This window comes from Macrotis lagotis, chromosome 4, assembly GCF_037893015.1.
Source record: "Macrotis lagotis isolate mMagLag1 chromosome 4, bilby.v1.9.chrom.fasta, whole genome shotgun sequence".
Classification (NCBI taxonomy): domain Eukaryota; kingdom Metazoa; phylum Chordata; class Mammalia; order Peramelemorphia; family Peramelidae; genus Macrotis; species Macrotis lagotis.
Genome location: NC_133661.1, coordinates 105,501,281 through 105,518,461, shown reverse-complemented (window position 1 = coordinate 105,518,461; position 17,181 = coordinate 105,501,281). Strand labels below are relative to the sequence as shown.

General features: G+C 38.5%; 1 protein-coding gene across 5 annotated transcripts in view; it reads right to left on the bottom strand.

Annotated features, from left to right (window-relative positions):
• The window catches only part of XPNPEP1 (X-prolyl aminopeptidase 1), a 57,911-nt gene extending 41,018 nt beyond the window's left edge, over positions 1-16,893 (bottom strand). Inside the window, exons 1-5 of one of the 5 annotated variants that reach the window (XM_074233747.1) lie at positions 16,786-16,893; positions 14,578-14,795; positions 13,237-13,306; positions 12,132-12,203; positions 8,721-8,845 (exon numbers count right to left, since the gene is read on the bottom strand). In XM_074233747.1, coding sequence (XP_074089848.1) covers positions 8,721-8,837 — 117 coding nt within the window. In that variant the 5' untranslated portion in view covers positions 8,838-8,845; positions 12,132-12,203; positions 13,237-13,306; positions 14,578-14,795; positions 16,786-16,893. Of the gene's footprint in view, positions 1-8,720; positions 8,846-9,172; positions 9,193-12,131; positions 12,204-13,236; positions 13,307-14,577; positions 14,796-16,785 lie in introns of those variants that run through there. The other 4 variants (XM_074233746.1, XM_074233748.1, XM_074233749.1 and 1 more) reach the window with 4 other exon arrangements.
• Between the last annotated feature and the right edge of the window lie 288 nt (positions 16,894-17,181).

Sequence of the window (17,181 nt, the reverse complement as noted above, 5' to 3'; positions counted from 1 at the left end):
CCTGTCCTCAGAGAGTTTAAATTCTATTGAACATTAATAAGATTTGAACTGAACTTTGAGATGGACAATCCAGAAAGCAGGCAGGAACACAAAGGATTATTCTTTGCAAATGGTTAAGTAGTCAGTTCACTGTGGCTACATAATAAGAGGATCAGTAGAAGATAAGGCTTACAATTTAAAGATTACAGAATATAGGGCTAGAAGGGTCTTAGAATAGTAGGAAGAATTCAAGGTCCAGGTCTCCTGGCTCCTAATACAATGTTTTTGCTGCTCTGCCAGCATGGATGCTTCTTTTAAATGAATACCACACTGTAAAGGGGCATGAATGCCAAGCTGGGGAATGTGTAGAGGATAGAAAGAACTGTGGGATAAGAATAGTGTGTTTGAAAGATTTCTCTGGCAAGGCTATTGCTTTGGTCTGGACAAGATAAAATTAGATTCTGAACTAGGTGAGGATGTTTTGTCCTTCCTTATTATGAACTGGATTTGAGTGAGGAGGTGCTATACTAAGTCACCAGCCTCATTTTCTCCCCAGGAGTCATCTGGATCCAGTGGCTAGATATGAATTAGGACTGGAGATGGCTCTGAAAGTGAGGCAATCAAGGTTAAGTGACTTGTACAAAGTCACACAGCTAGTTAAGTATCCTGGTCTAAGTCCAATTTTGAGCTCAGATGCTTCCAATTTCAGGGCTGGCAGTCTACCCACTTGCCAATTAACTGTCATTAATGGGACTAATACAAGTGCATTGACATACTTTCAGAATGCAGTGAATAAAGTCGATACTCAGAAGACACTTTTTGAATCGGGGATGACTCTCTACATCTGGGTCACCACTGGTCTCATATAATTCCAACTGCAAACCCACTTGGTCATACATGAACTTTGACTTTTTTAAATTTTATCTAGATTGCAGCTCCTCTATTACAGTCAAGGTAGCAATGGCAGCCCCAAGAAGTAGCCTGCCAAAAGTCAACAACAGGACTGTTCAAGGATAGGATCCTGGAAAATCTGGGTCCAGTTTTCTTTCCTTTTCTGAGGGGAAAAAAAAATAAAAAACTATTGTTGACAGGGCTAAAAAAAGTCCTGCTTTTCAGAATTATGGCAGACGGAGTAAGACCCTGAGGACTGTATTTGGCCCAAAATTTCAAGAGGGCTCCTTAGGACAGGGAAATGGAGTAATTAGAAGGATTCCTTGCAAGGCAGTAAATAAAAAGGTCTTGGCCTTAAGCACTTCTTTCCCAAGTGAGGAGGTCCCCCCCAAGCACCAAAGCTAGTCCTAAAGATGATGCAAAAAAAATAGAAAGGATGGCTTCTCACCTAAGGAGCTGCCCTCTACTCTTCAGGACATTAACACCACAGTGACAACTAGAACCAGACCACCAGGGTACCACACCCATGAATATTTAGTCAGTCACATTAATCATTTCTGGAAAGACTCCAGCAGAGAAGGGTATGTGGGTGTTTTATTTCTATTGCAGAAAATACACAAAGGACAGAATTCAAGATTGCTTCTCCCCTTAGATCTCCCTAAGGAAAATTTCCCTCAGGAAATTTCCCAGGAAAACAAACAAAAGCAACTTTTAGTGCCTTAACCTCCTTCCAAAAGAAGGGACTTTTAATAGCTAACAGGACAATGATTCCCCCAAGTACTCTCAGACTCAGAAAACATACCCACAGGCTTCCTCATATAAGGGAGCCTCTCATGTATAGGCTTAGGTCAAGGCTTCATATGCAGATTCAGCCAAGCTAGGACAACAGGATTAACTGTTTAGATTGTTTTTAAAAGAACCAAAAAAGCAGGAGCGGGAACTTCAGTTAAGCCTAGATAAGCAAAGACTATGACAAATATAACAACTGCCATAGTTGAGCCAACACCCTCAACTTAGAGAATACACTTTTAGGAATGGAACCAAACACACCCAGTGTTTTAGGTAGAAGTCCAAAGTCATCAGTTTTCCTTTCTGTAAGATAAGGGACTCAGGCTAAATGATCTCTACCACACTCCACAGCCCCCCTCACTGCTATTAAACACCTCTCCAAATATGAAGGAGGAGGCAATGGGGTGAAGATGACTATTGGCTGGCAGCGATCATCATCATCTGTCCCCTTTGGGAACTCCTTCTGAGAAAATCAAGCCCCACCAAAAAGGAGATGAGGCACTGAAAAGGACAATGAAAAACAGCTTTCATGACTACAAAAGAAATTGGCCCAAGAACAACACCCAAGTTCATCAAATATCAAGATGACCTTGGCTTTGGTACAAGAACATACCCTTCTAGCAAATACATAGTCTGGATTCAACATGAGGCAAAAGAAAACCTCAGGAAGAACCTCCACTTTGCCTACAACTAGAAATCTTCAGCCCTCGTTCAAGGAAAACTCCCAGATCAAAGATCTTCCTGTGTGATTAACTGGAATTATGATTTCTGTTTGAAATCGTCCAGAAAAATGACTTATTTCCAAAGGAAGTAGGGCCAATCCCACTAACTCAGGGATAGTGTCAAGTTACTAAATTGCATGAGATCATCAGTTCAAAGTACTAGGGGTCAATAGCAGAATCTCACACTGATCATCAAGAGAACAATACTGACCCCCATCATTCAGTCCACCACTGACAAAACACAACTGTACTCAAACCAGCCTAAGCAGACAAACAGAAAAAGAAAAATACCATCAGCAAGTAAAGGAAGGAATCAACATTGAAATAATCCAGTGCCACAGGACAGGAAATCTAAGGCTGAGGAACAAGGACTTCTACAGCTAGAAGGAGAGAACCAGAAGATAACCATGACAGGATAAGCAAATCACCTCCCTTGGTTTTGATATCCTCATGATCTCTACTTGGATCCCCAGACCTTAGCAGAATGTATTGTGCATAGCACTAATAAAAACCTTTTCATTTATTTATCCATTCACCTGTAAAATGAAAGGGTTAGATTAAGCAGTAATATCAAACTCAAATAGAAATAGAAATCATCAATTCATTGATAAGGTGTCCTGAGAGCCATATATTGACTTGGGTTTAAAATGTAAGGTTATCTTTATTTTATTTTTAGTTTGTTAAATACATTTCAATTACAGGTCCACTTTGTAGTATTGCAGGCCACATGCAGCAGAAAGGCCAAGTGTTTAATACTTTTGGAATAGAGAACCTTTAAAATCACTTTCAGCTCCAAATTTGTGATCACATGGAATGAAGACTAGAGAATGTAGCTTCTATACTGTGAATAACCTCTTCCCTCACTCCCTTCACTAGCCTTCATTCTGTGACAATCAAAAATCAACAATGGTGACTGTGGTCCTCCTCTTTCAATTTAATTCGTTTCCAAAGTCAGATTCACCTTATGCATAGCTCACATCAATCAGTATTTCTTAATTGAGGGGATGCCCTTCAATTGAGGAATGGTTGAACAAGTTATGGTATATGAATGCTGTGGAGTACTATTGTTCTTTAAGAAACTATGAATGGCAATTTGAATCAATGTATACCATGGAAACAATGTAAAGACTGGCAATATGCCTTCTGGGGGGGGGGGGAAGTAAGAGGGGGGGGAATTGTAAAATTCAAAATAAATAAAATCTTTAAGTACAAAAAAAAAAGAAGCTATGAATGGGGACGGGTAGGTGACGCAATGGATAGAGCACGGGCCCTGGAATCAGGAGTACCTGAGTTCAAATCCAGTCTCAGACACTTAATAATTACCTAGCTATGTGGCCTTGGGCAAGCCACTTAACCACATTGCCTTGCAAAAAAGAAGAAAGAAACTATGAATGGTCAAACTCTAGAGAAGTATGGAATGAATTACACGAACTGATGCTGAACAAAGAGAGCAGAGCCAAGAGAACATTGTACACATTAACCACAGCATTGTAAGCTGATCAACCATGATGAATGCAGCAACTCTCAGAAGTTCAAAGAGCTAGGAAAAACCTTAGGAGACTGGCTATGTGCAATGATCATCCAAAGGAAGAAAAACTAAACAAACAAAAAACCTTACCAAATCTGAATAAACACTTTAAATTTCTCTTATGTATTTTTTCCTATCTCATGATTTTCTTTCTTCTTCCTCAATCCTAATTCCTCATACCAAAAACGACTAATCTGTAAACATTTTAAACACAAAAGTGTATTTACAATATTCACCTGTTTGCTGCTGAGAGGAGGGAGGATAGAAGGAAATTATAAAACTTAAAAAATATGCATATGCCTGTGGATGAATGTTGAAAAATTTTCATAATGTGTAATTGGAAAAATAAAGTAAAATATCAATTAAAATAAGAAAAGAAAAAATCAGCATCCCTTCTTTAGAAATCTTCAATTTCTCCTCACCAGCCTACCACAAAATAAAAATTCTAGGAAACTGCCCATAGCTAGCTAACTATGGAGTGTGTTTTCAGAGACAAAAAAACCACATCTCCAACTCCTCCTAAAGTCTCTGAACATGCATGGCTAGTCATCACAAAATTAGAGAAAAGGCTTAAGTACCTCCAGGGATGGAGGAGAAGAGGCAATGCCTGAAATTAACATTCAGATAGATTTGGAAGTATATAGAAAGATACCTATAAGGGAACCTAGCTTTAATAACTAATAGCAGGACTTTCCCTATGAACAATTCCTTAGTCTGATGGGTAAGGACTTTCACAGTCAGACACCATCTACTTGGCAGTGAATCTTTATATATGAATTAAGGGTTGGGTTAGAGTATCAAGATATTTAGCACAGCTTGATGTTTCTTGATTCAATGAGTGGTCTACCCTTGATTCCACCCCAAGAGTCTATGATAGATTTTCAGTCTTATATCCTATATTAATACCCATTCCACACTCAACACTCCTACCAAAGTTGAAAAGCATTAGTTCCTTTAATATAGTCTCTGTACTTTTTCCTCCCTTGATAATTTTAGTCATGGTCACTACTTTCAGTTAGAATGTATACCAACTGGGAGTAACTTCAAGGCTAACTCAACATCCACTAAGAAGTTTCCCCAAATTAATATTTCTCCCTCTATAAAGATATATATATATATACCTACTATGGTCCTTTCTCTGTGCCACTGCCAAGTCACTTGTGACATATTCCCCTTATCTTAGAGTTACCTATATATCTTTTCTCATTCACTGTCTCATGACAATGATGATGAATAATGACCACCACCACCACAACCAGTAGGGGCTTTAAAAAATGTATAATTTTTTATTCATTTTCTCCATTTACATGCTATTGGCCTGTGAGGGTAACAATCACTTAATAGTTATTGAATAAATAAGTTTAAAGTGTTAGATCATGAAAGTACTTTATCTATCCATTAGCTCACCAGATAATGCTGAAATACTGGTGTTTTCTTTCCCAAGTCAAGTGATTTAAGTTTGCCCTCTTTAAATCACTCTTCAAATGGAAAGACCATTTGATATCCAATAGTGAAAGAGAAGTTGCAATGTCACACTCCTACTAAAGTATTTCAGAAAATCACAGAATCTCAGAGTTGGAACAAAACTCAGTGACTATCTAAAGCAACCCATACCTGAAAAATAATCACTCTATGGCATAATCAAGAAACAGTCATCCATTCCAGGCTATCATCTCATTCCTATAAAAATGACAAATGCTAGAAGGGATAAATTATAAATTAAATAACTGTTAGTGGAATAGTGTCTTGGTCTGATTATTCTGGAGAACAATTTAAAACCAGACCCAAAGAGCTATAAAACTGTGTATAACTCTTAATCCAGCAATGCACTACTAGATCTGTGACCCAAAAAGGAAAAAGGACTGTATGTACATAAATGTTTTTAGCTGCTCTTTCTGTGGTGTCAAAGAATTGGAAGTTGAGGTAGTACTATATGATTTGATGGAATACTAATTTAATATAAGAAATGATGAGGGGGAGGGGCAACTAAGTGGTACAATGGATATAGCACCCGCCCTGGAGTCAGGAGTACCTGAGTTCAAATCCAATCTCAGACACAATAATTACCTAGCTGTGTGGCCTTGGATGAGCCACTTAACCCCATTGCCTTGCAAAAAAAAAAAACTAAAAAAATTTTTTTTTTAATTTTCAAAAAAGAAATGATGAGGGGAGTATTTTCAGAAAAACATGTCAAGACCTATATGAACTGTTGTAAATTAAAACGAGAAGAACCAGGAGATCATCGTACACAATAACAGCAATATTGTAATGGTGATCAATGGTAAAAGACTTAGCTGCTATGATCAATACAATGATCCAAAATAATTCCAAAGGACTCTCAATGAAAAAAATGTTATCTACCTCCAGAGAGAAAACTATTGAAGTGAGTGAAAACTGAAGTACAATTTTCTCACTTTATTTTTCTTGCATTTTAAAAAAATGACTAATATGGAAATATGTTTTATATTATTTCACATGTATAACTGATATCGTATATCTGCTCATGGGTAGAGGAAGGGTGAGTGAAAGAGAGATTTTGGAGCTCAAAATTTTTTAAAAAATGTTTAAAATAAATATCAAAAAAAGAGAGTCATCCAACCTTTCCTTGAAGACCTCCAATGATGGGTAATCCACTACTTCCATTTTGGGATATATGGGAATATATTTATTATTTTTTTAAAGGGGGGGAGGAAAGAGAGAAGAGTCAATACCCTTTGAAGATGCCAAATCTTCAATAATCCACCCCCCAGGCAAGTTAAGTTATATTTTATTGGTACTATAACTATCCCTGGGGTCCCATTAATTACAGATGCTAATTAGATCACTACTAAGTCACATTAAGTACTTAAGGCTAGCATTCAAGATTTTCCAAAATAAGACATCAAACTATGTTTCTACTCTTATCTCTATTATTTTTTCCTTCATATATAACATTTACTACAGCCAAACTTTATGATTTTCACCTCCTCCTGTAATTGTTCCATGCTCTTCAAACTTAGTGCATCTGTTCAGGTCAGTCTTTCAGTCTGCAATGCCCTTCTCATATATTCCTGCCCATTCTTTGAGTATTACTTCAAATAAAACTTCATGAAATCTCTCCTGAGCTCCTCATAAGAAGCAATCTATGCCTCCTCTGAACTTACATCATTCTTTAATGCCTTTCTTCCAATTGCCTATACCATAGTAATCTATACGCTTGCCACACCTCCCCTACTACATAGCAAGTTCATTGAGGTTTGAAACCATCTTTACCTATCTTTGTACTCTCTTATCTCCTGCAACAGACAGACATTCTATAATATCTTAATGACTCAGAATACTCAGTCATGTTTGCTAAACTGAGGTGGCTACATCAATCTTTTCTTAAATCTGTGATCACGATTTCTCCATAAAGGCCACACACTCCTCCTCAAAAGCAGAAGTCGGGTCTCTTCTGTCTTCAACATTATGCTCTCTCATCAGCCTAGCACAAAACAAAAATTCTAGGAAGCTGCCCATAGCTAGCTAACTGTGGAATGTGTTTTCAAGGATTAAAAAAAAACACATCTCCACCTCTTCCTAAAGTCTCAGAACATGCATGGCTAGTCATCACAAAATTAGAAAAAAGGCTAAATTACCTCCAGGGATGGAGGAGAAGAGGCAACGCCCTAAATTAACATTCAGATAGATGTGGAAGTGTATAGAAAGATACTTATAGGGGTGGCTAGGTGGCACAGTGGATAGAGCACCAGCCCTGGAGTTAGGAGTACCTGAGTTCAAATCCAGCCTCAGACACTAAATAATTACCTAATTGTGTGGCCTTGGGCAAGCCACTTAAACCCATTGCCTTGCAAAAAAAACCTAAAAAGAAAAAAAGAAAAAAGAAAGATACCTATAAGGGAACCTATTAACTAATAAAAGGGCTTTCCCTATGAACAAGTCAATTCAATTCATCTCAGTAATTTCTCTAATTTCATAGCAACTTTCTTAGTCTGATTCAAGACAATAGGAATAGGAAGGGTTGAACAGTATGATATGCAATCATGTTGGTGTCAGCAGACCACAAACTCAAATTTTGACCCTCACACTCACCTAGATGACCAAGAACAAGTCACATAACTTTTAGGAACAACAGTTTCCCTATATCTAAAATAGGGACCATGTTTATTCTATCACTCTCATAGGATCATTTTGAAATGACTTTGAAATTTGAAAGTTCTGTATAAATGTGTGCCATTATTTATTGTCTACTCCTTTCCAGAGGTGCTAGGGATATAACTAGGAAGACAAAATATTTTTTGTCCTCAAATAACATATCTTAATAGAAAATTTGATTTGACAAGTATAGGGCATAGACTATCTTAAGGAAAAATAAGAGGATTTGGGGATACAGAACTCTTGCCAAATCTCACAATTTTGCCCAGGGCCTTCTTAAATCCAACAATGCAATTGTATCCATGTAGCAATCAGCCTTATATTTAGTTTTGTACCCAAAGCAAGTTTAAGACCCAGGGTTTAGACCTTGAAGGAGTTTAAAGCTAGAGATACCAGAGGCACACACATTTAAAAGAAAAAAATAGCACAAAGCAAAATGCAAATGTCACCACTCAAGTGACCAAAAGGAAGCCCAATTGGATCTTCACTGAACTGTGATGCAGGGTACTCTGTTGAATATTAGGTAACCATGACTGCATTAAGTATATATAGAAGATACTATAGCAAGGATGACAACTGAAGGATCCATGTCCCATTAGACAGAGAGGTGGAAATAAAGCAAAAAAAAAATGGTGAAAGGAAAGGAGTTCTGCCATTAGCCAAATTCCACCCTGTACCTGGTGAGCATCACCCGATGGGATTATGTAAGCTTGAATCGGTTCAGTCACATACTCAGTGTTCTTCATGGCCTGTCTCAACTGCCGCAGCAATTCAGAAGTTGCCTTTGGAAGCATTCTGTCGTCTAGAAGAACATAAGACAGGATATTTCAAAACCAGATTGTCCTACATACACCCATGACTAGTTTTGAATAAGTGTTAATGAGCCTTAATATCACAAACTCAGTCCCTTTTCCATTTATCTATCTATCTATCTATCTATATATATATATATATATATATATATATTATACATAATATATATATATACATCCATGATACCATGTATCCTCCCCCATGTTCTCTTCCCTATTTGACAAACCAACTGTGAATATGACCTAGAATCTTCTCAATCAGTCAGAAGGATATCTAGTAGGTAATACATGAGAAAAAAGTTTAATCTGCAATATACATTTTAATACTATCCAACTGTAAGCTATTCCTTTGGACTGGACAGTCAGAAGATCTGGGTTCTGCTCCCAACTGCCACTAACTAGCTGGACCCTGGACAAGTTATCTTACCTTCTCTAGATCTCAACTTTCCTCATTAATGAAATGAGGATATCAAATTAGATGAACTGTAACATCTAAAATTCTATGATCTTAGAATGTATATTAAAAGTTAAATGTAACATTTAACTCTGGAGTGCATTAAAGAGGGCCAGCTAAGAATGTCTAAATTCTAAATGGGGTACTTCATTCACCAAATATTTATTGGGCACTTCATTCAACAAATATGCACAGGTCACTAAACTATGCACTAGAATAGAAACAAATTTAAATAAGATATGATTCTTGGGTTAGCCATATAAAAACCAGAGATATGAAACAGGTGATAGTGAATAAGAGACAAACAATGTACTATACAAGTTCATAGGAATAAAAGATTGGCTGAGGAAAGGATCAAAAAAAAAGCTACAGAGGTGATAACAGTGCTGGGCCTTAGGGACCAGTATGATTTCAACAGAGATTAGGAGTTTGGGGGGAGGGGCAGCATTCCATGGGAAGGAAACTGTGTGAGCAAAAGCTCCTCTCTCCTCTGCACATCCTCACCCATATGTCACCCACTAACATTGACAACATTAGCATAACATTAACAGTGGGAATACTACCACAAGGCTCCATCCTGAGTCTACTTCCTTTCTTTCTCTAACAAAGGTTCTATCAGTTGTCAGGGGTTTATCATTTCTATGCAGATGATTCCCACATTTCCATATTGCACCCTAGTCTCTCTCCCAAATTCAAGCCTCACTTTATTAACTGCCTAGCAGACATTTCAAACTAAATGTCTCATGGGAATTTGAAATCTAACTTGTCCAAAACAGAGCTCATTTATTGTTAAAGACCCCACCATCCTTTAAGGGTTTCAGTTTTACTCTCTCAATATCTTTCTCAGTTGTTCACTTCCCTTCACCTCACATTTCAATAATTGCCAGATCTAATTTCCAGTTTAGAAACTATTCTTGGATCTGTCTCCTCTCCATGCACATAATCACCACACTAGTCCAGGCTCTTGTCATCTCTCACCTGGACTATTACAGTAGTCTGGTCTCCTAGTCTCATCTCTTCCCCACTAGAAGTCATCTTCCACACAGTTGCCAAAATGATTTTCCTCCCTCATTCAAACTCCAGTGGCTCCCTAATACATCTTTTTGTTTTTTTTGGGGGGGGTTGCAAGGTAGTGGGGTTAAGTGGCTTGCCCAAGGTCACACAGCTAGGCATTGTCTGAGGCCAAATTTGAACTCAGGTACTCCTGACTCCAGGGCTGGTGTTCTATCCACTATGCCACCTAAGCCATCTCACCCCATTACATCTTGAAACAAACGTGAACTTCTAGGACCCTTTATTCCTTTCTCTTTGGGCTACACTCCTAATTTTCCACCCAGACTTTGTCTTTGGTGCCCCAGAAACCTTTCCTCCCTTAAAGGCCCATTCCAGGTCTGGACATCACATATTAAGTACCCTGGGTCCTCCCTCTGATTGACTAGTTCCTCTAAGAACCTCCATTTTAAGGAGGATGCTCAGGACATCCTCTATACTGTTCTACTGACTCTTCCCCACCTCACCACCTATCTCCAACTAACTATTATGTGTTTGTCTCCCTACATAAGGAAGAAAGCTTCCAGAGGGAGAGGATCATATATCTTTCTGCTTGTATTTGTATATCAAGGACTTAATATAAAGTCTAAAAAGAATAAGAGTCCTGAGTAGTTAGGTGTTGTAGTAAAGAGAGTGTTGGGCTTACAGTCAGGAAGACTTGAGTTCCAATCCAACCTCAGACATTTATCAGGTGTTTGACCTTAAACAAGTCACTTATCCTGATACTTCCATTTTCCTCATCTGTAAAATGGGCATAAGAAAAGTACCTAACTCCAAGGATTGTTGTGAAGATTAAATGAAATAATAATTCTAAGTGCTTAGCATAGGACCTGGCACATAAATGTTAACTATGATGATTATTATATAAATGCATGATGACTTAATTTGATTCTTTACTGTCTGGTATCTACTTTTCCAGCTTTATTAATATTCCCCTTTATGCAAATTGTCTTTATAGTTCCTCATACACAGTATTCCATTTTCCACTTCAATACCCCCATCTTCCATAACCAAAATGCACTTCCTTCTCATCTCTACCTCTCAAATTCCAAATTTCCCTCAAGATTCAGCTCATGCACTATGTTATCAGAGGTTCTTAACTTCTTTTGTATCATAGTCCCTTTGGCAATCTGGTAAAGCCTAGGGACCACTTCTCGGAATAAAGTTTTTCTAATTCTTAAATGAAAGAAAGATTAAATGTCAGTTAGTGGTAAGTGAAAATAAAGATGCCAATTTTTCCCCATTCAAATTCATGAGTCACCTGTAATCTAAGAGTCCAAGGACTCCAGATTAAGGATCTCTGGTCCTCTAAGATGCTAGTGACCTACTCCACTAAAACCATCCAGTGTCTATTTTGTATATTCTTATATGTTGCTGCTGTTCAATCATTTCAGTCATGTCTGACCCTTCACAACCCCATTTAGTGTTTTCTTGGCAAAAAAAAATACTAGGATGGTTTGCCATTTCCTTCTCCAACTCATTTTACAGACAAGGAAACTGAGGTAAATGGGGCTAAGTGGCCTGCTTATGCTCACATAGCTAGTATCTGAGGTCAAATTTGAATCCAGAAAGACTCATCTTCCTGACTTCAGGTCCAGCACTTTATCCACTTTGCCAAATAGGTGCCCATCTACTTACATTATGTACATGTTACTTCCCTATGAGAATATAAGTTAAACTCCCTGAAGGCAAGGACTATCTGTTTAGTCTTTGTCTTTCTGCATTCCCAAGGTATTACACAATATTATCAACCAGAAATAATAAATGCATACCGATTAAAAGACTGAAAGGCTGAGCCAAGGTATGTCCAGGAACACAGTGCTTCAATTTGGTTTCAGAGTAACCTACAAATAAGAGTAGCAAAGATAAAGGTAGGGTGGAGCCTATTAGCCCTGGATACTGTTTCTAAGACTGAGCACCTTTGTGTAGTTAGACAAGAAAGAAAGAAATGAGGCTTTTGTTTACCTAGAAAGTGAGTCACCCTCCTCTCTTCATTCTGGTCATTACCAATATTAGTTAAAAATTACCCCCTGCCAGTTCAATAAAAGAGATATCAGAAAACCAGAACTCTGTATCTATCTAAGATCTTTTCAGAGCAAAATGAGTCTGGTAGAGACAGATTCCTACTTAAAGAAGATCCATGAATCCATGAGGGAACCTACATATGTTACACTTGTTAGTCATTACTAACTGTCCACATTCTCAATGAGATTTCATTATTCTTAAGAGATGAAACAAATGTGCATAATGAGATAGGTAGAGGGAAGATCTAGTTTCCAAAAGCAGAAGTTGAAAATGTAACATGGGAGGACTCAGATAATCTTTTAAGGCATGCCTTAAAAGAGAAGGACCTTGGGGGGGGGGGGGGGGGCACATTACATCAATCAAGTTTGCTTATAAATGGAATTCTTTAACTTTTCAACCTAACCTCAGCTGTGCATTTTATAGCAAGGGATGTTGTAGGAAGCCCCAACTAGGGTTTGGACCCCCACCAACACCACCGGCTGAAAAGATGACAGGTTGCTCAGATCTAAGGACTGGAAATTCTCTCAGATGCATAGGAAATAAGTATATCAGCCAGTAGCCTCTCCAGAACCATTTTAATAACTTTTCTAAAAAAGTAGCATCAAGTTTCAATGGAGGCAAAATTAATATAGATTGGGAATAAAAACTATGATAATTTGGTCACTTTTATCTCTGTAGGCAGCAGTTTCCTTTAAAAAGTTTCCACTTAAAAAAAGGAGTTGGAACAGTTGAGGTCAAGGGTCCTTTCCACTTCTACCAGTCTATCTAACCACTCTCTGTTATGGAAGCTTTCCATTTGTTTATTTTTGAGGCAGTGAAGACCTGAGTTCAAAACCAATCTTAAATACTTACTAGCTGTATGACTCTGGGCAAGTTAACCTCTGTGTGTCTCAGTTTCCTCACCTGTAAAATGGAGATATCTCTGAAAATTGTTGTGAAGATCATATGAGATGATATTTATAACACTCATGCACAATTTCAGAACACAGCAGGCACTTAATACATGCTTCTTTCCTTACTATCCTTCTTTAGTTATATATGTTTATAATGGGGGGAAAGAAAATCACACTGGGTGTATTTAAGTTTTTGGTTTTCTTAATTAACCAAATGAGAATTGTAATTGTAGTCCTAAATTTTCTGAAATGAATGATCTCTCAGGATCCTTTCAGTTCAAAAATTTCACAATTCTAAATCTTTGTGAGTTTTAAAGCCCAAAGAAGATACAATAGACCATTAAGGCACATAAGAAAAACACTTAGATAAGATTAAAATGCAACTGCACATATTTATCAGGGATCTGGGCTTCTGGAATCAAGACCCTCAAATTCTAACAAGACCTGAAGCTAAAATAATTGTCACAAAACCCAAGCATTTTGTCCTCATAAGGAGTTCCACAAGTCTTCACATAGAATATAGTACTCTTAATTTAAATATAAGTCCAACAAAGTTCCTTATCTGATTTTTCTATCATTAGTAAATTAAAATAGTATGAAAGCTGTTCAAAGCAGTTTGTGACAATAGAAGTACAGGTTCACAGCTTAACAGTGAAGGAAGAGAAAATAAATAGTAAGCATTCAGTAAGATATACTAAAGGATGGAAATCTGGGGTCATTTGGTTTAGGGACAAACAATACCTAGACACTTAAAAAGAAACTGAAGGCAGCTTCTCAAAAAGATGTCTAGAAAAAGTCTTCAAGGAAGTCTTCTTAGGAAATCCAAAATGCTAAATAATACCACCCTAACCCCCATGCATACATATCACAGAATATTTTTATAGAGTGCATAAAAAAAAGATATTGCTCACTTCACAGTTCTAAAATGATCACTGGATTCTGGTTTTCTAAAGTAGTGAAAACAGCACTATCTGAATTCCATTAGTTATCCTCCATTGCTTTTTTTTAATCAGACAACTTACAAATCCTCTAAATTTCCTTGGGAATACAGGATGTCTACTTCATCATCTTCTACATCTCTATATCTACTATATATCTCCTATATCTCTCCCCCCTCCCCCCCAAAAGAAGATTTGCTAACCCCAGGCAATTGTCCATGAAGTCAAAGGTCAACTTTTTAAATTCCCTAGATTCATGTTGACCTTCAAGAGCAATTCTCTTTTCTGAGGTCTTTCCTTATCAATAAAACCAAGAAACTCTGGGAGGAAATCTATACCAGATTTACATTTAGAAAAATTACCTGATTCTCCTTGAATACCAGTCCCTCTGCTTTGGATTCAATTGGCCTTATTCCTCTCTGAAGAAAGGTCTGAAGCCTTTGGCCCAGGAAAGAGAAGTGGCAGGCTTGACAGACTTTGACCATTAATAAACAAGGCAAACTTTAATCAGTGTCAGCACCAATCCAAGCTGGAGGTAGTCTTCCCTGAGTCAGGAAAAATTGCTCCTTAAGATATCAATCTGTGATTGAATAAATGAATCCCAAAGATCAGATTTGAAGAAAAATGTTCTAAAGAATCATTGCAAGTCTCTTCACACATGTCAATTAAATATGAGAAAAATGACTTCATATTATCATGATTTGAATTTTTACCATGTGAGAATCACACAATCTTTGAGCTAGCTAAGAATCTAAGAGACCTTAGTCCACCCTCTTATTGAATGAATCTGCAGCCCACAATGGTTAAATGACTTACCTAAGGTAACACAGTATTGAGTGACAAAGTTGAAACAAGAATTGTTTGCCTAGACTCCTTGTTACTTCAATGCTTTTCCAATACTTTGGAAACTCAATGTCTATATGGTTGTATATCATAATAGAAGTCTCATGAGAAGAAAAAAAAATCTGTTATGCTAAACAGATGAGTTGCCAAATACACAGAATTCAATGTCTTTGCCTAATTACTGAATTATAAATCTCTTGTTTTAATTTCACTTTTTTTTTTTTGCTGCCACTAGAGAGGACCTGGGTTAAAATCAGCCTTCTGTGGACCAAGACACTTTTCTTTGGACTAGTTTATCTGTAAAATAAAGGGGTTAGATTCTCCATCTCCAAAGTCCATCCTTAGTCTCCCCAAGATCCGTTGGACCATTATAAATAACCGACAGCCCTAGAATAGCCAAGATAGCCTTCATGTATCCTAGCCACTATACAGTGATTCAGGAGGCAGATTAGCCCATCTCTGAGTTATGCAGGCCTTTTGCTTTTCTGCCTGGAAGACCTGTAATTCAATCCACTCTTTTTTTTTTCACCATGCCTTAAGTAGTTCTAATCTTAAAAAAAAAACTGTCCCTTAGAGAAGATTGAATCTCTTTTACCAATAAAAAGTTGGAGGATTATTAATCTGTATTAACTCTTTTTTTTTCACCATGCCTTAAGTAGTTCTAATCTTAAAAAAAAAAACTGTCCCTTAGAGAAGATTGAATCTCTTTTACCAATAAAAAGTTGGAGGATTATTAATCTGTATTAACCTTTAACACCGTCTCTCCCCATAGAAAACTGAGCTGGACTAATGAGGAAGAGCCCCCCACATAATTCTCCTACTTCAGAGAAAACAGCCATGATTTGAAAATCCCCTTCCTGCTTCTAAAAATCTTGCACGATGTAAAGAGCAATGGACTAGAAAGCAAGTGGCCAGAGTTCAAATCTGCTATTACTCACTGAGTGACCAGAAGCATATGAGTTCATAATTCTATGCCTCCATTTCCCCATCTGTAAAATGAAAAGGTTGGACATCTGACTTCTAAGAGCGCTTTCTTTGTTCTACCCATAGCTATTACAGGTTTATTGCCTCGGTTTAAACTACTGGAGCGGTAAAAGAATTGGACTTTGGTGTCTGGAATTTCTGATTGTATCTGATGCTCTTGGGTGTGTGTGACCCTGAGGAAGTCATTTTTACCAATGTGAGTTTAAATTTCCCCATCAGAAAGGTGACAAGATTAGACTAGATGACTTCTAAGGTTCCTTCCAGTTCCAAGATTGTTTCAATAAACTTGATTCAACTGCAGGATTAGCATTCCCCAAGGAAGAAGGAAGGGAGGGGCCCCAAATGAAACTACCCTAGTCTTTCTTGCCCTCATCCCCCTTTTAGGTTACCTAACCTGCACCCAAGTAAAGGGTGGAGTACTTCCTACTCCCCAAAACCAGGTGGGTCTGACCCCAAGATAATCTATGCTTTCTTTCCCTAATACCGCCCTGGATCTGATTGCATAGAACCTGCCCCTGGAAGCCTGGCCGTTCTAAGCACCAGGAGGCCTCCCTAGGAAGCAGGCTGCACGCCTGCAGGCAGCGCAAGGCCGGAGCTGCAAACGCTGCACTTCCACCCTTGTCCAGCCTCACTCGCCTCTTTCCCTCGGCCCCGAACCTACTGCACCGCGACCCCCACCCCAACGCCCCAACGTGGCCCGGGCTGGGGCCTCCGCATTCCACAGCGCCTCTCGCTCAGCTCACCTCTCCACTTGCCCGGACCGGCTTTCCGGAGGAGGCGGCCATGCAGCAGTGACGTGCCCAAGCCCACGTCAGGGGAAACGCAGACCAGCTGATCGCGCCTCGGGAGGAGGGAAGGAACGCTGAGCCCCGGCCCGGCTTGCAAGCCTGGGCCCCGCCCCGCCCCGCCCCTCTGTGACGTCACACGAACCTCAGCCTCTGGGGGTCCTCGCCTTAGCCCGGCCAGCTAAGGGTTAGAACCAGCACTTAAAGAGTGCCGGCCTTGAACTTGAACGCTGTCTTGGGTCTGAGCTTCTGGTGTGAATGGGGTTTTATTCTGCCCCTTCTTAAACAGAAGAGTGGAGAAAAAAAGAAAAAAAAACCTTCTTAGCTTCTCTGTGCATGTCCTCCTTCCCGCGC